At 41.1% G+C, this 25856-nt stretch overlaps 1 protein-coding gene across 1 annotated transcript in view; it reads right to left on the bottom strand.

Annotated features, from left to right (window-relative positions):
- LOC107660539 (laminin subunit alpha-2-like) overlaps window positions 1–25856 on the bottom strand; it is a 244459-nt gene that overhangs the window by 49491 nt on the left and 169112 nt on the right. Inside the window, 8 exon segments of the mRNA XM_016449859.1 lie at window positions 1809–1920; window positions 7928–8026; window positions 9267–9409; window positions 14146–14339; window positions 14494–14577; window positions 14885–15009; window positions 17580–17714; window positions 21609–21726. Of these exon segments, the coding sequence (XP_016305345.1) occupies window positions 1809–1920; window positions 7928–8026; window positions 9267–9409; window positions 14146–14339; window positions 14494–14577; window positions 14885–15009; window positions 17580–17714; window positions 21609–21726 (1010 nt within the window).

Below are 25856 nucleotides of genomic sequence, written 5' to 3'. Positions count from 1 at the left end.
GCTGTGTTGTGCTGATAAAGCGCTATACAAATAAATATGACTTGACTTGACTTAAAGGATTCAACTCCCACTACACGCACAGTCAGTGAGTGGAGTATCTGTTTAAGTGATTATTTTTCCAGTAATGAATTTTGTCTCTTTTAATTAAGGCACCACATAGTGTTAGCTGAACCTTCATTAACTAAAGCAGCTTCTCATTTAAAGCCATGTACAATGATACAAACAGACTCATTTACAAAGCATCAGGCCTCACACACACACACACACACACACACACACACACACACACACACACACACACACACAAGCCCAAAATAAAGCAGCTCAACTACACCCTAACCTCACCCAACCTTCACCTCAACCTCGGCTAATATCACACTGATCCCATCAAAACCTCATTAAAATCATAATTTCAGGTGGCAGAGCTGGGTAGATTACTTACAAATTGTAGCCTGTTACTGATTCCAAATGACATGACAAAAATTGTAATTAGTAACGTAATTCATTACATCACACATTTTAGCTAACATAATCAGACTACTTTTTGATTACTTTTAGACTACTTTTGACCTAACTTGTTTATCACATTGATTTCAATAGAATAATCTTGTACCATATTGATATAAAAATGCAAAGAAAAAGAAAATATATTCCATTTGTTGTTATTGACAACATGAAGTGCATTAAATATTACATTACGTCAAGGTTTCCCAAACTGGGGTTCGAAAATGAACCGAAGGAGGTTCGTGAGTTAAATGAAAAGCAAATAATTAATTAAATAAAAAAAGTAAAATTAAAATAAATTATAAAAAAAAAAAACCATCAAAATAAAATAAAAATAAAACGCTTACTAAAAAATTATTAAATATTTTAGTTATTTTATTTGTTTTTTTTGCGTGTCATGTTTTAAAACCTCAGGGCTACTTCAAGTAAATATATTAGGTGAAAGAGGTTCGGATGACAAAAAAAGTCGGGGAATCCCTGCATTACATAAGAAATAAATAAGAAATAATGTGAATGTGTGCATTTTAATGTGTTTGAAGGACAAAAGTCTTCCAAAGACAAAGTAATACATGATTAAATAACCCTCCGAGTGATAATTAAAATACAATTTTTCTGTGTTCATCAGTAGTTCATGTAATAATGCTACAAAACGCTTCATAAAATTGAAATGATTTTTGTAAATCCAGTGGTCAAATGCTGTGTGGCCTCTCAAAATCCTGTGTAATTATATCCACCTGACTAATGACTGATGTCTGTGTGAATGTCCACAAAACTGGACTTTCTGAATATATACAAGCAGTAGGCGATTTGAGAAAGAAACATATAAAAGAAGAAAAAGAAATTAGGGAGAGTCAATAAAGTACACTCTTAAAAATAAATGTGCTTCACAATGCCATAGAAGAACCTTTTTGTCTAAATGGTTCCATAAAGAACCTTTAACATCTTCCGATTATAAAAAGGTAAGAAAGAGATGATTTGACTGAATGGTTCTTTGTGGAACCAAAACTCTGCAGGGCTGCGGCTCTCCAGGACTGGAGTTCGCCACCCCTGTTCTATGGCATCGCTGTGAAGAACCTTTTAAGCACCTCTATTGTTAAGAGTGTATGAATAATATGTAATCATGTAATCAATAAAAAAGTAACTGTAGTCTGATTCAGAGTATTTTAAAATGTAATTTAATTTACTTACAAGTACTACATTTTGGGAATCTGATTATGTAATCCAGATTAGATGTTAACAGTTATACCCAGCTCTGTCAGCTGGACCAGCCAAATCCATCTCCTCAGTTTGTCATTTGTTGGTACCTTCAGCAGCCAGCAGTGTGTTCTTGATGTAAAGCTCCAGGTCCTCGGCTCCTTTACGGCTCCGCTCTGCATCTGCTGCCGTCTGCTCCCCATCAGCAGACACTTTAGTCGTCTGCATGAGAGAAAAACCCAATGAAAGCGCAGTGAGATTTTATCGAACAGTCTCAGATCAGCCTCACATGCTCTTCTGCAGCCGTGTGAAGAAGAAACCAACCTCAGGATAAAAACAACAAGACACATTAGATCTGACACCTCTGGGGCCAACATGAGCAAAAGCTCAAAGAAATGCTGCAAAACCGCAATACTTCCAGTTTGGCAGAAATGTTTGTGAGCACAGAAGTTTTCTACTGAACTGGCTCTTGAACGTCTGCTCTCTGAAAAAGCTGCTTTAGAGCTGAACTATAATGAGTTTATCAAGGACTTCTGTTGAGAAGAAGGTGAAAGGTTCCCTTCTGCACAAATGAGCAGAACACTTCAGACTATGAACAAGTTAATGTTCTGGCTTTCTTTCATGTTGAAAAACAAACCGGCAAGTTCAGGGTCTTACAGGAGTGATTCAGACGTTATATGTAAAATACAGATTTACACAAGAACCATTGGAGCCCAGCTTCAGAAAACATGCCCATTCACTTTGCTGTAGAAGTATAAACGTAGGAATAAAAAAAATGTCTGCATTCATAGATGTACAATACAGTCTATACGAATGAGACCTCAAACTGTGCTCAAGATATACAAACTGTCTTATGATTTATATAACCAGTAGACAACTGTCAGAAATATGGACGGTCTGTGTGTGTTTTGCTCCCCATGTGCTCCCATTGACCTAGTTTTCCCTTGTGTGTGACATGCCCATATTTGGTTATCTTCCTGTTCCTGTTCCGATTGTTTTTGATTGATCTCAAGTGTGTCTCATTAATTAGGTTAATTCTCTCCGAACCTAATACTTTATTTGCGTTTTCCCCTTCATTTGTTTTCCGTGTTTCGTACAGTGTTTTTTGTTTCCGTTGTGTAACCCATGGATCCCCTCGCCTCTAAGTTTACCTCCCTTGCCTGTAAAGACCTTCCCTTCTTGGAGTATGCTGTGGAGTTCAGCCAGCTCGCCGTTTTAACGGCGTTTGACGACGCTGCCCTGAACTCCCTGTTCTGGATCAGGGCCAACTACTACCGCCTCGTCGACCTCCCAGACACCACCGGACTGTGCTGGAGGGAGGCAATCATCTGGTGTCTGGAAAGCGGCTACCCCTGATCCAGAACACAGCCAGACCCAGAGCCCAGCCCACCATCACCCCGCTGCGCGGAGCAAGAGCCTGAGCCCACCACTGACGGAGAGCCAGAGCCCGTCGCAACCAACGAGCCATCGCCTAGGAGTGCGACAGAGCTGAGGATCGCCACGGAGCCAGAGCCTCACGGATCGTCAGACCAGGTGCGAGAGCCGGCTACAACGCCCGCCACGAGGGAGAAAACCACAGACAGAGAGAGCGCAGAGAGGAGCTCTGCCCCCTGCACTGTGGCTGAGGGTGAGCTGAGAATGGATCTGGGTGAATGGAAAGCGGAAGGAGACCTTATTGACTTGTATACCGACCTGCCCCCTCTCCTCCCTCCTCCGTCAGTGACCTCTGTCCCTCCCATTCCTGAGTTTAGCCCAGAGAGGGCTCCCATTTCCACTTCCAGCCCAGAGAGGGCTCCAGTTCCTAAGATTAGCCCAGAGAGGGCTCCCGTTCCTGAGTTTAGCCCAGAGAGGGCTCCTGTTTCAATGTCCAGCCCAGAGAGGGCTCCAGTTCCTAAGATTAGCCCAGAGAGGGCTCCCGTTCCTGAGTTTAGCCCAGAGAGGGCTCCTGTTTCAATGTCCAGCCCAGAGAGGGCTCCAGTTCCTAAGATTAGCCCAGAGAGGGCTCCCGTTCCTGAGTTTAGCATGGAGAGGACTCCTGTTTCCCTGTCAATCCCAGAGAGGGCTCCTGTTCCTGAGTTTAGCCCAGTGAGGGCTCCTGTCCCCCCGTCCAGCCCAGAGAGGGCTCCTGTTTCCACGTCCTGCTCAGAGAAAGACTGTGTCCCCGAGTGGAGACCTGTCAATCCCCTGTCAGTCGCGCTCCCCGTGCTGGGAGTCGCAATTTGGTGTGTGTGGGCAATGCACATCAGCCCTGAAAGCCCGGAGGCTCACAAATGCCCACCCACCAGCCTGCTCCTGCCTCCTCCCCCTCTGTCGTCTGGCAGCCCCTCTGCTCGCCCTCAGCCCACCATCTGTACGGTGCGAGCTCCGCGGGTCTGCCAGTCTCCATCGTCGACGTGGCTGGAGAAGCTCTTGCCTCCGCCTCCAGCCTCTAAGCCCCGGGCTCCGCCTCGGCCCGTCCACCCAGCGGCTCCACCATGGCTCCTAGCACCCTCTTCTCCGCCATGGCCCATCAGTCCACGGGCTCCACCGGGCTCCCTCGTCCCTCCGGCTTCATCTTGGTCTGTCGTCGACCATTCTGCGCATCGGGACTCCACTCCTCCGGCTGTGCCTCGTCCCTCCGACTCCGTCAGGCTCCTCCTTCCCTTCAGCTCCACCTTGGTCCTCTGTCGCTCCGGCTCCACCGCGGCCTTCTGAATCCCCGCCTCCATAACGGTCGCCTGAGCCATCTGCTCTGCCTTGGCCCTCCGGATCCTCTTCGTCGCCCTGGCTCATCGACTCTCCGTCTCCGCCTCGGGCTCCTCCGCCACCTGCTCTGCCGCCGTTGGTCGGCCCCTGGAGTTCTCAGCCCTTCCTCCACCATGGCTCCTCCCTCCGTTGGCTCCACCGTGGGTCCCCATTACGGCTGTGGCCTGGGTCCCACCTGGCGCTGCATGCTCCAAGTCCCTCCTGTCGTCTCCCTGGCTCCTCTCTCCATCTGATCCGCCCTGGCTCCTCCTGTTTCCTCCTTGGCTCCTCCCTCCATCGTCACCTCCCTGGACTCTGTCTGTCGGCCCCCTCCCGGGTGTCCGTCCTCCTCCTGAACCTCCTCCCAAGTTCCCACCCATCCCTCCTTCTGTTGTTTCTTCGGCGCGAGGACGCGTTTGGTGCTATGTGTGTCTCCTGCATGCCCTGTTTTCCCTGTGATTTGGATTATTAAAGACTCTCGTGTGGTGTAACTCCTACGTCTCCTCGCTCCTCACAGTAGCGAACCCTGACAACAACAAAATGTGTGAATTTATTTATTTATAAAAATATTCTTGCAATTTAAAATAACTGTTTTCTATTTGAATGTATTTGTGAATGTAATTTTCAGCATCATTACTCATGTCTTCAGTGCCACATGATCCTTCAGAAATCATTCTAATATACTGATTTGCTGCTCAAGAAACATTTCTGATTATTATCAATGTTGAAAACAGTTGTGCTGCTTCATATCTTTGTGGAAACCAAGATACACTACCATTCAAAAGTTTGGGGTAAGTAAGATTAAAAAAGACTTTTTTTTTTTTCCGAAAACATGGATTAAATTAACAGTGACATTAAAGACATTAAAAAAGTCACAAAAAATGCTATTTCAAAGAAATGCTGTTCTTTACCAAAGTATTTTAAAGAAAAAATAAAATGTATCTCAATTTCCAATGTACATATATTTATTTATTTGGGCAGCACAACTGTTTTCAACACTGATAATAATCAGAAATGTTTCGTGAGCAGCAAATCAGTATATTAGAATGATTTCTGAAGATCATGTGACACTGAAGACTGGAGTAATGATGCTGAAAATTACATTCACAAATACATGATCACAGCTTTGATCACAGAAATAAATTACATTTGAACTTATATTCACATAGAAAACAGCTATCTTATGCAATAATGTTTCAAATTTGTACAAGTATTTTTGACCAAATAAATGAATCCTAGATGAGCAGAAGAGACTCTGTGCCCCAAATGTCTCTTTTATGTTACTGTGAAATAAATAAAACTTAATGTAGAGTCACATGGTTCAATTCCTAATAATACCAATGTTTAAAAAACCCACACATTTAGACTCAACGAAGGCCACCAGGAGATGTTTGCATGCATGCACTTTCAGCTGGCACTAAATTTGATGCTGAATTTAGATGGTTTACGGTAAGTGAAGGAGTCATTACTGTAAGGACTGAATAGATCAGGGCCTGTATTCACAAAACATTTTATCTTACCACTAAGAGTTCTCCTAAATAGCAGTAAAGTGTCTCTGTCAGAGATTTATTCATAGAAATATTGCAGAGCGCGATATTATGTTCCCACATTAAGATTTTAAAATGCAGGCTAAGAGTCACTAATTAAACAAGTATATGTTCAGCTAACTGTCAGCCTCTTACATGTATGCTCCTCGTAAACAATTAGCGGATATGCATATAAACAGCCTTTTAATTAACAGAGTAGAATAATCACAGCTGATAGTAAGACATGCAAACGTAAAAGAAAACCAAACTGGACGCAAGCACAGCTGTTACTTCTTGCCGAGCTGATTCATGAAAACAAGGATATAATCAAAGGAAAATCTGGAGTTGGGATAACCTCCAAAATCAAACTGCCAGCAACAGCCATTTAAGGATAGTTTTTGGCTTGGTCTTAGTGACTTATGAGTCCTCTTCATTGCTCCTAACGTTTCACAGATTTATGAGCTAGTTTTAGCGCTACAACGCTTTGTGAAATACTCTAGGAGTCCTAAATTTAGGACTGACAGGCCCCTTTTAAGATTTTCTCCTAAATCGGCGAGTTATGAGCTACTTTTAGCCTTAAGATGTTTTGTGAATACAGGCTCAGATGTTTACGGTGTGAGAGACTCACCCTGCTGAGCAGCTCGTCCATCTCAGTGACCAGACTGCCCAGGTTACTGTGGGCCAGCTGCAGCAGTCTCGCCGGGGCTCTCTGAGGGGACAGCATGTGCTGCAAACATACGTCACTGCCATCAACACACCACTGACCGACACAGACACACTCACACTCACACTCACACTCACATTACAGGCCTCATTTGACATCACTCAATCATGAACGTGATTGCAAACTATACCAAATCAGTATATTAGAATGATTTCTGAAGATCATGTGACACTGAAGACTGGAGTAATGATGCTGAAAATTACATTCACAAATACATGATCACAGCTTTGATCACAGAAATAAATTACATTTGAACTTATATTCACATAGAAAACAGCTATCTTATGCAATAATGTTTCAAATTTGTACAAGTATTTTTGACCAAATAAATGAATCCTAGATGAGCAGAAGAGACTCTGTGCCCCAAATGTCTCTTTTATGTTACTGTGAAATAAATAAAACTTAATGTAGAGTCACATGGTTCAATTCCTAATAATACCAATGTTTAAAAAACCCACACATTTAGACTCAACGAAGGCCACCAGGAGATGTTTGCATGCATGCACTTTCAGCTGGCACTAAATTTGATGCTGAATTTAGATGGTTTACGGTAAGTGAAGGAGTCATTACTGTAAGGACTGAATAGATCAGAGCCTGTATTCACAAAACATTTTATCTTACCACTAAGAGTTCTCCTAAATAGCAGTAAAGTGTCTCTGTCAGAGATTTATTCATAGAAATATTGCAGAGCGCGATATTATGTTCCCACATTAAGATTTTAAAATGCAGGCTAAGAGTCACTAATTAAACAAGTATATGTTCAGCTAACTGTCAGCCTCTTACATGTATGCTCCTCGTAAACAATTAGCGGATATGCATATAAACAGCCTTTTAATTAACAGAGTAGAATAATCACAGCTGATAGTAAGACATGCAAACGTAAAAGAAAACCAAACTGGACGCAAGCACAGCTGTTACTTCTTGCCGAGCTGATTCATGAAAACAAGGATATAATCAAAGGAAAATCTGGAGTTGGGATAACCTCCAAAATCAAACTGCCAGCAACAGCCATTTAAGGATAGTTTTTGGCTTGGTCTTAGTGACTTATGAGTCCTCTTCATTGCTCCTAACGTTTCACAGATTTATGAGCTAGTTTTAGCGCTACAACGCTTTGTGAAATACTCTAGGAGTCCTAAATTTAGGACTGACAGGCCCCTTTTAAGATTTTCTCCTAAATCGGCGAGTTATGAGCTACTTTTAGCCTTAAGATGTTTTGTGAATACAGGCTCAGATGTTTACGGTGTGAGAGACTCACCCTGCTGAGCAGCTCGTCCATCTCAGTGACCAGACTGCCCAGGTTACTGTGGGCCAGCTGCAGCAGTCTCGCCGGGGCTCTCTGAGGGGACAGCATGTGCTGCAAACATACGTCACTGCCATCAACACACCACTGACCGACACAGACACACTCACACTCACACTCACACTCACATTACAGGCCTCATTTGACATCACTCAATCATGAACGTGATTGCAAACTATACGTGGAAAACTATATTGTAAACAACTCAAATATAGATGCTAATTCGCAGCAGATGAGTCCATTTGACGTAATTAGAGCTTCTCCAAATGAACCTGCTGTCTTACCGGAGCTTCAACTTCAAGTACAGCACAATTACTGCTATAGTGTCTGTGTTCAAGACTTTATACTTTACTTTCTAGTGCTGACTTTAACTCTTTTTCAGCTTCTCTGTGTCACGACCCAGGTGAAAAAAGTACATTTCTATAATATACTTAAAGTACTCTATTTTTGCACACTAATTTTTTACTTACTATACTAAAAATGATTCTTATTGAGATAAACTAAAGATCATCTAAGTGTACTCAACTGTGCTATTTTGGGACACCGTGAATATGAACTAAACTGTGCTTTTAACATACCATCTCTGTATTTAAAAAATGTACTTAGTCACCGCTTGTAGTACACTTGAGTGTACTAGTGTATGAAAGATGGTTCAAGTGTACTACAAGTGGTAACTAAACACATTTTTTAAATACAGAGATAGTAAAGTGCATTTTAGTTCATATTCACGGTGTCCCAAAATAGCACAATTGAGTACACTTAGATGATCTTAAGTTTATCTTAAGAAGTACTAAAGAATCATTTTTAGTATATTAAGTACAAAATTAGTGCGCAACATAGAGCACTTTAAGTACATAATAGAAATGTACTTTTTTTTCACCTGGGTATTAAGGTGGAGCATGCAACCAATCAATGTTGCACCAGAAAACATTTTACAGACATTTTTGCGCAGTTTTTTCATGTGTATTTTTTAAATGAAATCTAAAAAATTAGGACTGTCAGTTGATTAAAAGGTTTTAACTCAATAACATGATGTGCAGATTAATTCATCACAATTAATTGCAAATATCTCTTTCTGCAGAGAAAAGTCCTCAAATGAAGATAATTGGATGAAATTACTGTGTTGTGTAAATCATTAATTATACAGCAAGTGACTACTAGTCAGTTCACTGTTCCTGTATTTCATATCATTCTATCACTGGCCTATTCAGCAGCAATCCATTTTGCTATTGAATTTATGAATCTGATTGATCATCTCTGAATTTAATAACACATCCTGTAAATTAGTGCTCACCTTCAACTCCTCCGTCATGTTCTCATATCGATACAGCACTTTATACGGCAGGGGGAGGGGCAGAGTGAGATTAACGCTGCCAATCAAATGCAGCAGACGATCCATGTCTCGAATCAAGAGTCCCGCGCAGTCGTCGTCACACGCTGAACACACACACACACACACTTCACACTCACACATTCATGGATAAACGTGTGTTATGAGCCAACGCTGAAACTCCACCCAGCACCTTCGCAACAGCTCCTCTAGTCATTTATATGGCTTTCCCTTATGGGGACCTGACTTTTGGTCCCCACAACGCAAGAGGTCCCCATGACGTGACTGTGTAAACAGACTCATGTCCCCACAATGTGATGAATACCAGAACACACACACACACACACACACACACACACACACACACACACACACAGAAAATTGAACACATGGCAACACATCAGACTCATATAGTAACACATGCACACACACCCCACAGGCAGCACTACAACACACTGCACACATCCTTACAAGGTCACACGGAAAAAAACAACAACCCTCAGATACGCATATGCATGCTCAAGGTCAAGGGTCAAAGGTCAGGCACCAGCCTCAGGGCAGACAGTAAACAGTACATGTGAACATTAGTGGACAGTAACAAAGTATTTTTAACTCAGAGTATCAGAGTATTTCCATCCTGACAAAATGTTACTTTTACTCCACTATCTACAAACACACTGTTCTGCATTATTTCAGGGCAAAATGAATAATAATGACATGTGATTAGTGAAAGAACAAAACAAAACAAAACAAACAACACTAAACACAAAACAAACCAAACCAAAACACAAAACACAAAACACAAAAAAACAAAAAACAAAAAACTAAACAAAACAAACAAAAAAGTCAAAGCCAGTTCTTTTCATCAGGGTTATTAACTAAAACTAAACCATAAAACACAGTTTTGTTATTTGAAATGTTAACTGAAATAAAATAAAATATAAAACACTTAAGCGTTTTATTTCAGCTAGGTGCCAAAGCTACATTTCTCATTTTCATTTAGTTTAACTTGATGTACTAAAATATCTAAAACTAAAACTGAAAAAATACAAAAATAAATAATAATAATAAAAACATACTTAAAAAAACAGCTAACAAAACCTTAACTAATTCAAAAATAACTAATAAAAATAACAAAACACAACAAAATGACTAAAATTAACTAAAATTAATAGGAAAACAGAAAATACAGAATACAAACTAGTAAAAAAATAATAATAAGATAATAATAACAATAACTGAAAAAAAAAGTTTGGGGCGGAGCTATCTGATTGATTGACAGAAGGGGGGAGTGTTCAGTAAACCAGTCATTATTCTTGCAGCCCTATTTTGAGGCCTTAGTCACATAGGAATTACACACTTGAGCTACACTAGTTGTACGTTTACTCAAGTGCAAAATAAAAAGGAGTGCACATACTTGTAGACAGTGTTGGGCAGTAACGCATTACTGTAATTTGATTACTTTTTTAGTAACGGTGTAATTTAACGCATTATCATTTTCAAAATAGTAATTAGAGTATAGTTACAAGCCGAGGTCTCTATACGTTACTGCCGCGTTACATTGCTGACAGAATGCAGTGTTTTATCATTTAGAGATTGTAAAAAGGGTGTAGCACACGCACTGTCGAGTAATAACAAATATTTATCAGGAGCTTTTATGCTGGGATTTCATGTACATTTCATGGATGTAGCCACAGAAAAAAATAATGCGACTAATTACTTTTGAAATAAAGTAATCAGAACAGTAACGTGATTACTTTTAAAAGGAGTAATCAGTAATCAGTAATTTAATCACATTTTCAGAGTAACTTGCCCAACACTGTTTGTAGAGCAGTCATATTTGATCAGGCATATGTACAGGATGAGTGCTTGTGAATAGGGCCAAGGATGGACAGGTCCTGGGGCAAGAATGCTGGTAACGAATGTTCCTGGCCTCTTTTGTCTCTCTTCCTCTGCTATCACAACAGCACTCATCCAGCATCCCTCCATCATCTCCATCACCTGCTCGGAGGGAGAGCCGTGTCCCCGAGCACTTCTCTCTCTCTAGATTAAACGTGAGCGAGGTGGAAACTCAGGGGAGCAGGACTGCTCAAGCGTGAAATTTAACAGAGAGTGTGAAACAGCTCCTGGCAGCCCATTATGAGTGTTTGACATGCTACAAGCGATAGCGGGAGGAAAAAAGACACCGACAGGCGCGTAGCTTTCGCCGCGGACGCAAAACGCCGCTCAATTTAACCTCTTGAAAAAATAGAGCTATTAAGACTTCCTGTGAAGATGCCTTTTCACGCAAAAGACGGAACGAGTAAAGGTGCGGAAAGACCTGGAAGGAAAAGCGCTGCACTGAAGAGTTCATGAAAGCCAAATCTCAATTATCAATCTTTACAGCAGGGTGGTGCCTCCATATTAAACAAAATATTTTCACTCATTCCTCAGGGTAAAATAAATTGCATATAGCTTAATGCATTAACAATGACAGTCTAAGGGAACCAGGATAAACTTGAAGGAAAATAAGTTATAAGAGTCAGATTAGTAGAGACGGCTGATAACCACAAGGTAAGTGGTGTAACCAGCCTTTGCACATATTCTGTGCATATTCATATTCTGCACATATTACTGGCTTTACATGATTTGTGCTACACCGACCGAATATTTCCAAGTCATTTTACCTCATAAATCTAATGCTAACAAGTTTAATGTCCTGCGGTCATACTTTTAAAACTGTATGTACTCTAATATAGTCAAGTTGTTTGAGTTGTATTACGTTTTTATTATTATGATTATTAAAGGTTTTTTATATATTATATTATATTATATTATATTATATTATATTATATTATATTATATTATATTATATTATGTTATTTATTATATTATATTATATTATATTATATTATACATTTTTATACTTTTTATTTTATTATTTTGTATAAATCAGATTTTATTGAGTCCTAAAGATTTTATTGAAAAACTATATTGAACTACTATTGTACAGTGAAATAAATAAACTCATAAAAAAAAAAAATCAGTATCAATAATCAATAATATCATTAATCATCATCTCACACAAATGTGCACACACAGAAAAATAATAATTATTTAAATTATGAAAAAAACAAAATAAATTAACATAAGAATATATTACTATTGCAACAACATAGTTTGTACAGTTAATTATATTGTACAGTAATTATTTTAAATGCATAAGATAAATAATAATTATTATTATTATTTATTTTCTTATTTTACGGATCAATAAATTACTACACTAATGTAGTCACGCTGGTCATGCTTCTCAGGATGGAAAACACAAAAATCCATTAAAAAAATGACATCCCTGATACATTTGATGCTGGATTATGAAGCAACACACATCACACATCACACATACACAGACAAACACATGCATTATTACCCAATCTGCCCAGTCAACCAATACAATTACGATAAAACACATAACTGCTAAAAGACATGATTTCAAACCGCGTGGTGAGGAGCAGGTGTCTAGCGCAGCAATGCAATCTGATCTCTCCAAGCTGAGAAAATGATCAGTCAACAATTATACGAAAAGTAAACAGTAATTTTGTGAGGGGAAAATCTGAGCATGTCTAATTAAAATGTTGTTTGTTTTGGCTGCATCTCTTCTCTGTTATTAGTGGCTGTTTATGGCAGAAGAAACAAAGACACAGAGGAATAAATCAGATCGACCTAACTTAGTTAATCATATGTGACCCGTGCTGGCAAAATGAGTCGGAATGCACAGGGTCTAATTTTGAACTACAGGCAAAAAAAAAAAAGAAAAAAAGGGAAACATTTCGATTTTGTATTCATGCAAACATAATCAGTTGTGTCTTAAGTGAACATTTGGGGAACTGTTAGGGAAAACAGCTGATGTGTAACATTATATTAGATCTGTGCAAAATAGTAGGTCTTAATAGGCTGTCTGTCTCATTAATGTTAGTCTAACAATAAAAGAAAAGAGGGAATCACTTGATTGAACTGCTTTTGTAGTACTCTATCGACTTCAAACGGCTGTAGCTCAGTCATTTTTTGTCCAATTCCAACAACTCATACGTGACCCTGGAGCACAAAACCAGTCATAAGGGTACATTTTTTGAAATTGAGATTTACACATCAGCTGAAAGCTGAATAAATAAGCTTGGTTACACTTTATTTTAAGGTGTCCTTGTTACACTGTAATTATGCATTTAAGTACTGAGTGATATTAATGAACTACATACACTTACTGTATGGTTAGGGTTATTATTAGGGTTGCTTGCATGTAATTATGCATAATTTATTGTTATTATAATAGTAAGTACATGTAACGTGTGTAACAAGGACACCTTAAAATAAAGTGTTACCATAAGCTTTCCATTGATGTATGGTTTGTTAGGATAGGACAATATTTGGCTGAGATACAACTATATGAAAATCTGGAATCTTAGGGTGCAAAAAATCTAAATATTAAGAAAATCATCTTTAAAGTTGTCCAAATTAAGTCCTTAGCAATGCATATTACTAATCAAAAATTAAGTTTTGATATATTTGCGGTAGGAAATTTACAAAATATCTTCATGGAACGTGATCTTTACTTAATGTCCTAATGATTTATGGTTGATCATTTTGACCCATACAATGTATTGTTGGCTATTGCTACAAATATAACCATGCTACTTATGACTGCTTTTGTGCTCCAGGGTCACATATATCATTTTGAAGGTCTTTTAATTGAAAACTTCAAAAACTAATTTTTGAAAATGTGCTCATTGTGACTCATTTTGCCAGCACATGTCAAGGGAAGGCTCAGGGTCAAAGAGTGGCTCATGTTTTGTGTCATACGTACACACGATGCCCTGAGGGCCACACACATGCCTCTCCATGCACTGGTCACACTTCAGGCCGCTGGCTCCGGGACGGCACCGGCACTGTCCGGAGCGCGGATCACACGCGGAGGGAAATGCACCGTAAGCATCGCACTTACACTCCTCGCACCGGCCGCCCAACACGCTCGGGTTACCGTGGAAACCAGCAGCGCACCTGCACAGAGTGCAATCACATTATCAGGCCTCTGGTAAAAATTACTAAGATTTGACTCTCATTCAACACTGCACGCTCATTTTCAACACTTTATTGACAGATTCGGCTATGTAAGTAATGACTTGTTTTACATCATTTAGAAATATGTTTTCACCTTTCACAGTGTTTTCCCTCATAGCCTTCAGGACAGGCGGTGCAGCGGTCATTAAAACCCTCCGTCTGACAGGTGGGACTAAAGCTGAGAGAAACACTGCGAAAGTTAGACTTTGTGTGTGTGTGTGTCTGTGTTTGTGTGTGTGTGTCAGAGTGTGTGTGTGTGTGTGTGCGTGTGTGTGTGTTTGAGAGTGCGTGTGTGTGTGAGTGTGTGTTTGTGTGTCAGAGTGTGTTTGTGTGTGTGTGTGTTTGTGTGTCAGAGTGTGTGTGTGTGTGTGTCGGAGTGAGTTTGTGTGTGTGTCAGTGTGTTTGTATGTGTGTGTGTGTTTGTGTGTCAGAGTGTGTTTGTGTGTGTGTGTTTGTGTTTGTGTGTGTGTGTGTGTGTCACATACTTGTTCTCCAGGTTGAGGAGTGGACAAGCACAGGGTTTGCAGTCGTCGGGAAAGCCACGCACTACGCCGTAAAACCCTGCCGCACATTGCTCACACTTATCACCAACTGTGTTATGTTGACAATTCTAGTAGAACAAAACAGCATAAACACACACATAAAGCTTTATAACATGTAATAATACTGTTATAACTACAGCTGCCAATTTGATGCATTTAGCATGATTAATCATTTAAAAACAGTAATAAACACAATTAAACCATGTTTACTGCACAATTAAATAATTATGTGTTGACTTTCTAACAGCTCACAGTAAGTAATGCCACCATGTTATAATAATTCAGTCTAAAATCAGAGATGCTACTAAGTAAAATGAAAGTCATATCCTATATTTCTTAACACATAAATGACTTCTAATTAAAGATGTTGCAAAATATTAAACTCACATCAGACTCTTTGATAAGCATCTAGTTTTCACTTAAGACAACAGATTGTATCTTTATCAGTGTTTTCTGAGAATTGTTTCAATGCCTTAACCATCCCTTATGACTTTTCATCTGTGACATCTGATCTTATTTTCATTCATCTTTTTTGAGAATCGCTTACCCTTGCTTTGAACAAAACCAGCCAATATTTAAATATCTTCATCTTCACTGCTGCACTGATACATGTGCTAGACAACACTATAAATACAGCTAAATCTAAGTCTGTAGGATCACTTGTATCATTGTTCATCATATCATCCAGCCCTAAAACTGCTCCATGCTAAAGCACTAACACATTTGACTTATACAACTCTCTGTAAAACTGCTTTGAAACAATTCCATAATAGATAATTGTCTTTTTTCAGTCTGCAGTCAGTGAAAACAGATTTACTGAGAGCAGACGGCGCAGAATGAATGCAAAGCTCACAATCTTACAGAAACAGCTGGACAGAGTGCAACAGAATGCAGCAGAATGCAGGGTTTGATACTCACTTTTTAAGTTTAATTACACATAACATGACACTGTGTTTCATATCTGTGCTTAATTTTTCCTTTAAAATAATGCATGATGATGTCTGTGAGTCATTTTCATTTTGGGACAGCAAATATCGATTTATGCAATGAATTGCAGTGCATCTGGTTTAAATTTAAATCGTTGCTTGATTGACAGCCCGAGTTACGGCATGTAATCACACTGGTAAGACAAAAGATGCGTAATGTTGCAACAAGACGACAGCTTAATTTCATTACAGACAGAATCGATACAAATGCAGCTTTTCAACGAAAACATAAAGCTCTCTCTTAATCTTGTTAAAATGCAACATTATGAACAGAAAGCTGGCCCCAGTTAAAGATTTGCATTTCTCCAGTTGCCCAAGTCACACACCAAGAATGAGAGGAAAAACAGAGAGAAAGAGGCACAGAGGAGCGGCAGCTTTCAGAATGGAGTGTAATCAGACTGCTGAAGTTGCGCTTTACTGGGCCGTGTCGCTTTGAAACTTTCATTAACTTCCTGTGTAGCTCAATTACTCAAATTACCCCCCTACACACTCGTTTACCATTTTCAATTTGCGAAAACCCATAAAATGCAAATTATATTGCTAAAAAAAAGGCAGAGGGTTGACTGTTCGATGCACAACTCTGGAAAAGCTGTTTGGAGAACTATTTGATTGCATGTCCACTTTGCACTGGACTAATGGACTCAACGGACCTGATTCTTCTAATGTGCTTTACTTGTATCTCTTTTCCACTAATGCGGTGCTGGATCCAGTCTGGCCCAATCTACATTTCCACTGCAGAAAAGCAGGTTCTGGGCAGCTCTTTTGTCATCACTTGGCCTGGAAATGCAAGCCAGTTCTGAGAGCGGTTCAAAGACACCCTGGCTGAAAACTGGCTCCAGCACCATTTAGTTGGAAAATGGATATTGGATAATAGTTCATTAGCCGGGTTTCCATCCAAAGTTACAAATTTAACTTATGCGCAAAACTGGAATATCGCATAAAACATTTGCGAACAAGCATCGTTTCCATCCAACGAGTCAAAGAGAACAAAATCGTCACTTCCTGATAAACTGGCACTATAAATCACTAAGAAAAGATAATTTTCATATATAATAAATTACTTGCGCCTCAGAGCGAGCAGACGAAACACAATGAATGCGGTCACTGCTTTTGGAGGTGGATGCTGCTGTTTGGGAACGAAGTCGTGTAAGACATTTCTGGGAGGCAATTATACAGAAATACTTTGATGACAGACTTTGCTCAGGGATTTCAGAATGACCATAACATTTCAGACGCTGTGGAATGAGATCGGTCCGCTGGTTAGTCAGGATTTACCGTCCCATAGCGCAAAGTCACTTGGAGGAATTTATTCGCAAAATGCATTTCCATCTCCCATTATTCTCATCAACCCTTTTTCGCACAAGTCAGAAACCACCTCAAGCGAGTGTAAAAACATTTTTTTGCGAATTAAGGGATTTTTATTCAAAATTTGGTGTTTCCATCACTCGTTTCTCATGCAATACTTCAAAATGCGCATTAAAATAGGGTGATGGAAACATAGCTAGTGATACCATTGCTGAGATATTCTGAGTGCAATGCTACTTCAACTCTCCACCAATGGGAGACACTCACTCAAGCCAATACAATCAGGAAGGACATGGTCCAATCAGAGTAATGCAGCTCACAAACGCTTTCATTAAGGGTGTACGTACCTGGCAGACGGCTGTTTTAGGATCGCACGAGTCACTGTGTCCATTGCACTGGCACCGGACACAGGTGCCAAATCCCACTCTGGACGCGGCCCCACCGGCATGAACAGAGAGCCTGTAGAACCCAGCCGCACATTCCTACAGCAGACATATAGTTACTCGCACGCACACACCGTACTACATCAGCAGGATCTTACCGCAACCTCTCACAATAAAATCATATATTCATCATATTAATGTGACACTAAGGGGGTGTTTACACAACACTGTTTTCAACTAAATGGAAAACTTTTATGTGCTTTGGTCATTAATTTACACGACAATTGCGTTTTGGTTGCCTGAAAACACAAACTTTCGAAAATAGGTTTCAAAGTGCAAGTTTTTGAAAACGATACTGTTACTGTCTCAGTATAAACTACAAAAACGTAAATTTGTGAAAACTGTGTAGGGATAGGCCTATGACCAGTTTGATGATAAACCACAATAAAAAGTCCTGACAGTTAGTATTACCATTTCATTTTTTAAGCATTATTAAAACCGTATTTGATTACCGCGATTTGAAAAACTCGAGGTAAATACTGCTCAGAGTTAAGCAAAGTTAGTAAGAGTCTCACGCAGGCACAACAGTGTAGGTTTGTTTTTGTGTGAAAACATAACGCAAGACAGAGTGCTGAAAGAAATTCTATGAAAGAATGTATGAATTAATTAATTCTATGAATACATAAGGGACAACCGACTGTCTTCAGAAAAGTGTCGATGGCATTTGTTTTTCATCTTTCCTCCATGTAACGTCTAATAAAGTAATGTTTATAAGCGCAGCGCTGCTTTGTGTACAGTGTTTACCGTGAAAGCCGCTCTATTTCTGCTATTCATAAGCGCCACCTGCTGTCAGATAGTGGAGTTACATTTTCATTCAGTCTGTCTGGAGTTTGTGTTCAGACCAATGCAAAAATTGGACCAATTTTTTGTTGTAAATCCTAACCGGTAGATGGAAAACAAGCTAATGTGCATTCTAAAAATCTCAACACTTTGAATAGCAAGGTAGCCTATTTATAATTATTTACGAAGCAGAAAAAATGCCTATAATTTATCATTTTGACATCCTTTTTTACAAATAAAGACTGAAATGTGAGGTTTATCATTTTATAAAACTTTATTTGAATATGTAGTACATGTTAGTAGATAACATGTTATGTTGTGTGCGTGCGTGTGTGTGTATACGTATATGTATGTACTGTATATACACACACACACACACACACATATATATATATATATATATATACACTAGTCCTGTCAAATGATTAATCGCAATAAAAGCTGTGTACTATATGTATGTGTACTGTGCATATTTATTATGTATATATAAATGCACACACATACATTATATATTTTGAAAATATTTACATGTATATACATTTAGATATTTATATTTTTATATTTTATATTATATATAAATATATTTAATATATAAACATAACATATTTTTCTTAAATATATACATGCATGTGTTTGTATTTATATATACATAATAAATATACACAGTATGCACACATATATTATGTAAACAAAAACTTTTATTTTGGATGCGATTAATCATGATTAATCGTTTGAAAGCACTAATACATACATACAAACACACACACACACACACACACACACACACACAAAAGTGCATAGTGCTGCTAACTGTATTTGTTGTTTTTCAACATAAAACTTGGTGAAATTATTTCAGTGTGTATGAGTACTTTCCAGCACACTTTAATAATACTGTGATAATATTGATAACCATGATAATTTTGGTCACTATAATCGCAATAAGAAACTCCATTTAATCTCTAAAATGGTGACATCATGCACATGCATGTTACGTGTTTAGTCTATATGAACGCATAGGCGCATAGTGTTTCTTTACAAAGAGACATCGCCAATTACTGGCCTAGCATGAATAATAAAGCACTTTTAGACACTTTCGCTGATCTGTGTGAACAGGGAGCATTTTGACAACGTTGTCATTTTTATGTAAAAATCTTTAAAAACGCAAAGAAAAACTTTTCCATTTTTAATATAAAGTTGTTGTGTAAACATACCCTAATGCAGACTAGGTAATTTTCTTTCATAATACAACAAATGATTATATAAATGGCCATGTTGCATGGCATTGTTGGATTATAGTGTTAATAGTTCTGTTTTCATAGTGTCCCTTTGAAGGGCATTTGGGCTTTTACTTTCTTTTAAAAGAAAGTAAACAACACTAATTTTAAAGTAAAAAGTACTCATACACACTAATTATATTAACACTATAATCTTTTAGCCACCTTTTTAGCCATCTCCAATTTGTGTACAAATACCACGTCCCCTAGTGGCAGTCACACAGACCTTTCTAACTGGTCTTTACCCTCTGCTTATTTACGATGGTAAAATTAATGAATAATAACTGTCTGAATATTTCCACACAAAACAAATGATGGCCAATACATTTGAAGGTAAAGCATAGTAAAGAATAACATTTTAGTGCATAAATATTGGTAATTCTCAGCTCGTGCTTATAGTTTTGTTTAGGATATATCACATCAGGAGGTGTCACATGGTCTAGCTGCCAATATTTGAATATTTCAACATGTCTGAAGCTCAGACCGGATCCAAAATTATTTGCATATACATACAGTCAGAACTTTACACAGCTCCCGTACTGCTCACCATTGGAAATTAATGAGTTTTGGTCTGTTGTTTGTGTTGGAAAGTCAAAAAGTGGTGATGGTGGTGTTACAGTTGCTATAGTTTTAGTATAGACATTATATGTACAGTACATAAGGTTAGTAATTAGCTCTTATTGAGTGCAAGTTAGGATCAGAATTACTCTACACTTTACTGTATGTTGCATTTTATAGTAAAATAAAACATTATCAGTTAAATGTGTTTCTGGTGAACTTTATGTGCTTTCAAAACCTGACAATGGAGACAACATAGACTCATAGATATTATAGCAAATAGTAAAACACAAATCTGTACAATTTGTTCATTCTGCAGCACATGTGTTAGCATAGTGCTGTGGCGTTTGGATATGACACTACTACAGTTAATGTGTAAATATATCAGACAACTCTCAAATTGCAAATTGCAGACACACATAATAATTGTTATTAAACTAGTAAGCAGGAACGTGCTGCAAATCCACACTGAAAATTGTTACACCGTAGACCAGCTAACGTTCATACGGGGGAAAAAATAGTCCTCCGCTGAAACCATAGCAACACTCCCTCTCACCCTCGCTCTTAAAAATTAATCGCATCAATTTAGTACACCATCTGTTCAGGGTGAACTTGCTAAACGCCTGTTTAAAAATACTTTATTAAGCACAGTATGGAGCGTTTCAGAGTTAGGGCCATCTGTCTCCACGTGGCCTCGTCCAGCCTGAATGTGAACAACTGACACTCGCTGATCTGTAATCGGAGTCTCGCACACTTGAGCTTGTTAAAGATCTCACACGAGCGCTTTGTGGGTGGAGACTGGCAGCGAGAGAGCACTTTAACACATTAACAGTCTGAGAAGCAGAAACACTTGCTGTAATGATGAGCGGTGTGCAGCGATACACCCAGCTGTTCGTCTCTCCACACTCGGCCAGTTTTCCAGAGCTGCTGTGTTTCTAGAGCCCTGTTATGAAAGGGCATGTCAGCACTGCTCAAAGCGGCTTCATTATTGTGACAAGGATGTCACGTTAAATCTATTTGGAAACTGCATTACTTTGCTGGGACTTTTCAGAGTTGCTTTTTGTAATGTTATGAACAACAGATTGAGTTCAATCTCAGCCGTACAATGTAATGAATATAAAACATATGAAAATGTGTGTCCTTAGTATTTTTATTATGACGTTTGCTTGAGATTACACTATATTATCTGACCAACATTATGCTATAAGATCTGACCAACAGAGAGTTGGGTAATAAATGTATAACATTTTACACATCTTATCACAACCTTCCAGCACTTAACAGCTCTGCCATGTCAAATATTGCACACAAAAGCCATTACCTCACAGGAGAGACCGGCGTATCCCAGAGGACAGTCACATTTCTCAATCTGATGGGCGATTTCACTGTCCTGCGAGGGCGTCCCCACCTCAGCCACCTCCAAAGTGATCTCAGAAATCCTGCACACCAATCCAGAACATATATGAGCCACATAAATAAGCCAAAACTTATGAAACTAGTTTTTCCCAGTGCTATTTTAATATCGCTGAGTTATAGTTTTTGATGAATTTTATCAATTTATTAATTTGCTTTTTGTTTCAATATTTTCCATTTTCATTTTAATTTTAGTTAAAGTTTTAGTAATTCTATTGTGTGTTTTTCCATTTTTTAGTATTATTAATATGTCTATACAGTTTTAATTTTAGTTATTTTAGTACAAGTTGAACTAATTGCCTTGGGAATTAGATAAAAAAAAAATATACATATACGCCATATATATATATATATATATATATATATATATATTTAGATTTAGTTTTAGTTAACCATAATAAACAAGGTTCTTCGTGGTAATTTGAGAGTTGACTGAAGTTGTAGTTCCTTATTGGTCAATACTACAAGTTATGTCGTGACGAGATAGGGGGTTTACTTGAAAGCCCCAATTCTCTGTGACTTTAAGAGAAAACGGCAATTAATTTTGGCTAGTGGATTTTGCATACCTGAGCCACTCCACGTGCATACGGGTATAAATAGGCGACAGGTGCATCCACTCATCAGATTTTTGCTTCGGAGACAAGTGGGTGAATTATTTCTTCTCCACAAAGCCTTTCTGATCTGACTGGAAGAAATAAGCTGTTCCTGGTTGGCATGACGGCACAAACAGCGGTGTCCCTGTTGATTCAACGATTCCCCTGGGTGCTTCAACTAAAAGAGCAGTTTCTCATCACGGACGGCTCGCGTCTTTTTAAAGATGCCGTTCCGTCCGTGTTCTCTTGATTGCGGTCATTACCTGTCCTCTGTTGATGGCCACGAGCGTTGCCTTCAGTGTCTGGACAGACCTTAAGCTGAAGCTACATTCGTGGATGACTCATGCGTTCATTGCGAGCGTATGAGCATGGCTTCGTTGCGATCTCGCCTCTCTCTCCTTATGGGGAACGAAGCGCTACCCTCTGTCTCTACCCGTCCCGGTTTCCCTGTCACGAGCAGGGGACCGCCGGCTACAGCTCTGGGAGATCTGAGGGTCACAGTGAGAGCTTCTCCGCCAGGCACGTCCCCACGGACCTCTCACTCCTCCCGCAGCAAATGTCCCGTGCAGCTCCCGAGTGATTTCTCTGGCCCGGCTCGTGACGGTCCCAGCATTTAATTCCGTGCGCCGCCGGAGGATCGGATGTCAATCGCAGCATCGGGGGATGGGCTATCATCCTCCTAGGATGAAGATCAACATCCGATCCTCCAGCGGCGCAGCGAATGAAATGCTAGGACCGTCACGAGCCGGGCCAGCGAAATCACTCGGGATCGGACCTGGAAGTGACGGCCGTGCTTTCCCGGGCAGCTGTGAGTATCGGGCTGGAGATGTGCACGCCATGTCAAATATTGCACACAAAAGCCTTTTCTTTTAGAACCTTTTGTTCCGTTTTGTTTCTGTTCCACCACTGGTCCAATGACCAGCGGTACCCACATTCTCGAAAAAAGAGCAGTTTCCTTTTCCTCCGGGTTATCAGGCTCGTGGGTTGACAGTGAGCGACGCGCTGCTCCCTCACTCTCGCCCACGATACCCCCTATCGCCAGCAGCCAAGAGATCCCGGCTCAGAAACACGCTGCCTCTCCCTCCGGGGACACGGGGAGTCCTGCTGTGATGAGCCAGGACGCGATGCCTTCTGTGCCATCCAGCACGACTTCCCACCGCTGCACCACCGCGGGTGCGTCGATTGTCCCTTTGGTGCCGCTTGGAAGCTTGGCTCGCGCTGCCCAACCTGTCCCGCTGGCTCATTCGGACAATTCGACTCGGCTACGCGATTCAGTTCACCAGGTGAACCCCCAGGTTCAGCGGCGTTCTCGAGACTTCGGTGGCAGCTTGAGGGATTTACAGGGTTACAGGGTTTTACAGCCCTTACTTCATCGTGCCCAAGAACGGCGGTGGCCTTTGGCCAATCCTGGATCTGCGAGTCTTGAATCGGGTCCTTCACAAGCTCCCATTCAAGATGTTGACGCAGAAGCACATCATCAGATGCATCCAGCCCTAGGATTGGTTTGCAGCGGTCGACCTGAAGGACGCTTACTTTCATGTCTCGATTCATCCTTGACACAGGCCGTTCCCTTTGCGTTCGAGGGTCGGGCATGTCAGTACAGGGTCCTCCCCTTTGGGCTATCCCTGTCCCCCCGTGTCTTTATGGAGGTCGCCCTTGCCTCGTTATGAGAAGTGGGCATCAGGATCCTCAACTACCTCGACGACTGGCTCATCATAGCCCGGTCACGAGAGCAGTTGTGCGATCACAGGGACCTGGTGCTCCGGCACCTCAGCCAGTTGGGGCTTCAGGTCAACTGGGAAAAGAGCAAACTCTCCCCCGTGCAGAAGATCTCTTTTCTCGGTATGGAGTTAGACTTTGTGACTATGACAGCGCGTCTCACCAACGAGCGCGCCCAGTCAGTGCTGAACTGCCTGAGTTCCTTCAGAGGCAGGAACGTGGTATCTCTGAAACACTTTCAGAGGCTCCTGGGGCATATGGCACCCGCAGTCACAGTCACGCCACTCAGATTGCTTCATATGAGACCACTTCAGCACTGGTTACCATTACACAGGTGATCACACATCACACAGCACCATCTCACCAGAGTGTCGCCACCTATTCAGCCCCTGGACAGACCTTGCCTTTCTACGGGCCAGGGTGCCCTTAGAACAAGTGTCCTGGCATGTCGTTGTCATGACAGATGCCTCCAGTATGGGTTGGGGTGCTGCATGCAATGGGCAGGCAGCCTCGGGGCTCTGGACAGGGCCTCGACTGCTTTGGCACATCAACTGCCTAGAGCTGTTGGCAGTGCATTTGACTTTGCAGCAGTTCCGGCCATTGCTGCAAGACAAGCACGTAATGGTCCGCACGGACCACATTGTGGCTGTCTCGATCACGTAACATGTCACAGCTCGCCCGTCATCTCTTCCTCTTGAGTCAGACGCAGCTCAAGTCGCTGTGCGCCATCCACATTCTGGGGAAGCTCAATCGTGCAGCCGACGCTCTCTCACGACTGCTCACATTCCCCGGAGAATGGCGACTCCATCCCGAGACGATCCGGCTGATCTGGAGTCGATTCGGGGAAGCAGAGGTAGACCTGTTTGCTTCCCAAGAGTCCTCCCACTGCCAGCTGTATTACTCCCTGATCGAGGCCCCCCTCTGCACAGATGCACTGCCACACAGCTGGCTCTACGCAGGTACGCGTTTCCCACAGTGAGCCTTCTCGCACAGACACTATGCAAGGTCAGGGAGAACGAGGAACATGTCTTGCTGGTTGCGCCTTACTGGCCCACCCGGACCTGGTTTTCGGAACTCATGGTCTTCGCGACAGCCCCTCCCTGGCACATCCAGAAAGGAGGTCCTTCCTCAGGGGCTCGGCACCATATGGCAGCCAAAGAAAGCACTACTCCAATTGTGCATCTTCGGGGGTATTCTCGGCGAGAAGAACACCAGTTCACGAACAGACTCCACTTCAGAGCGGCAGACTTAAATGATCTCCCACCGGCGGTGGTAAACACGATCACTCAGGCTAGAGCTCCCTCGACGAGGCAAGCCTATGCTCTGAAGTGGAGTCTGTTTGTGAACTGGTGCTCTTCTTGCCGAGAAGACCCCCGAAGATGCACAATTGGAGTAGTGCTTTCTTTCCTGCAAGAAAGGTTGGAGCATAGACTGTCACCCTCCACCTTGAAAGTGAATGTGGCTGCTATCGCAGCACATCAAGATTGCAGTGGATGGCTGGTCCCTGGGAAAGCACAATCTCATCGTCAGGTTCCTGAGGGGTGCCAGAAGGTTGAATCCTCCTAGGCCACCCCTGGTGCCCTCCTAGGATCTCTCTACTGTCCTGGCTGGCCTTCAGAGGGCTCCCTTTGAGCCGCTGGACTCAGTTGAGCTTAAGTTCCTTTCTGCTAAGACAGCGCTCCTGACCGCGCTCACTTCCTCCAAGCATTTGCGGTGAGCGAAGAGTGCCTTGTGTTCGGGCCGGCCTACTCTCACGTTGTCCTGAGACCCCGGCCTGGATATGTGCCCAAGGTTCCCACCACGGCCTTTCGCGATCAGGTGGTGAACCTGCAAGCACTGCCCTC

The sequence above is a fragment of the Sinocyclocheilus anshuiensis genome, unplaced genomic scaffold, assembly GCF_001515605.1.
Source record: "Sinocyclocheilus anshuiensis isolate Anshui unplaced genomic scaffold, SAMN03320099.WGS_v1.1 scaffold659, whole genome shotgun sequence".
In the NCBI taxonomy this organism is placed as follows: domain Eukaryota; kingdom Metazoa; phylum Chordata; class Actinopteri; order Cypriniformes; family Cyprinidae; genus Sinocyclocheilus; species Sinocyclocheilus anshuiensis.
The sequence above is the reverse complement of the archived record's forward strand: the minus strand, read 5'-3'. Positions and strand labels throughout refer to the sequence as shown.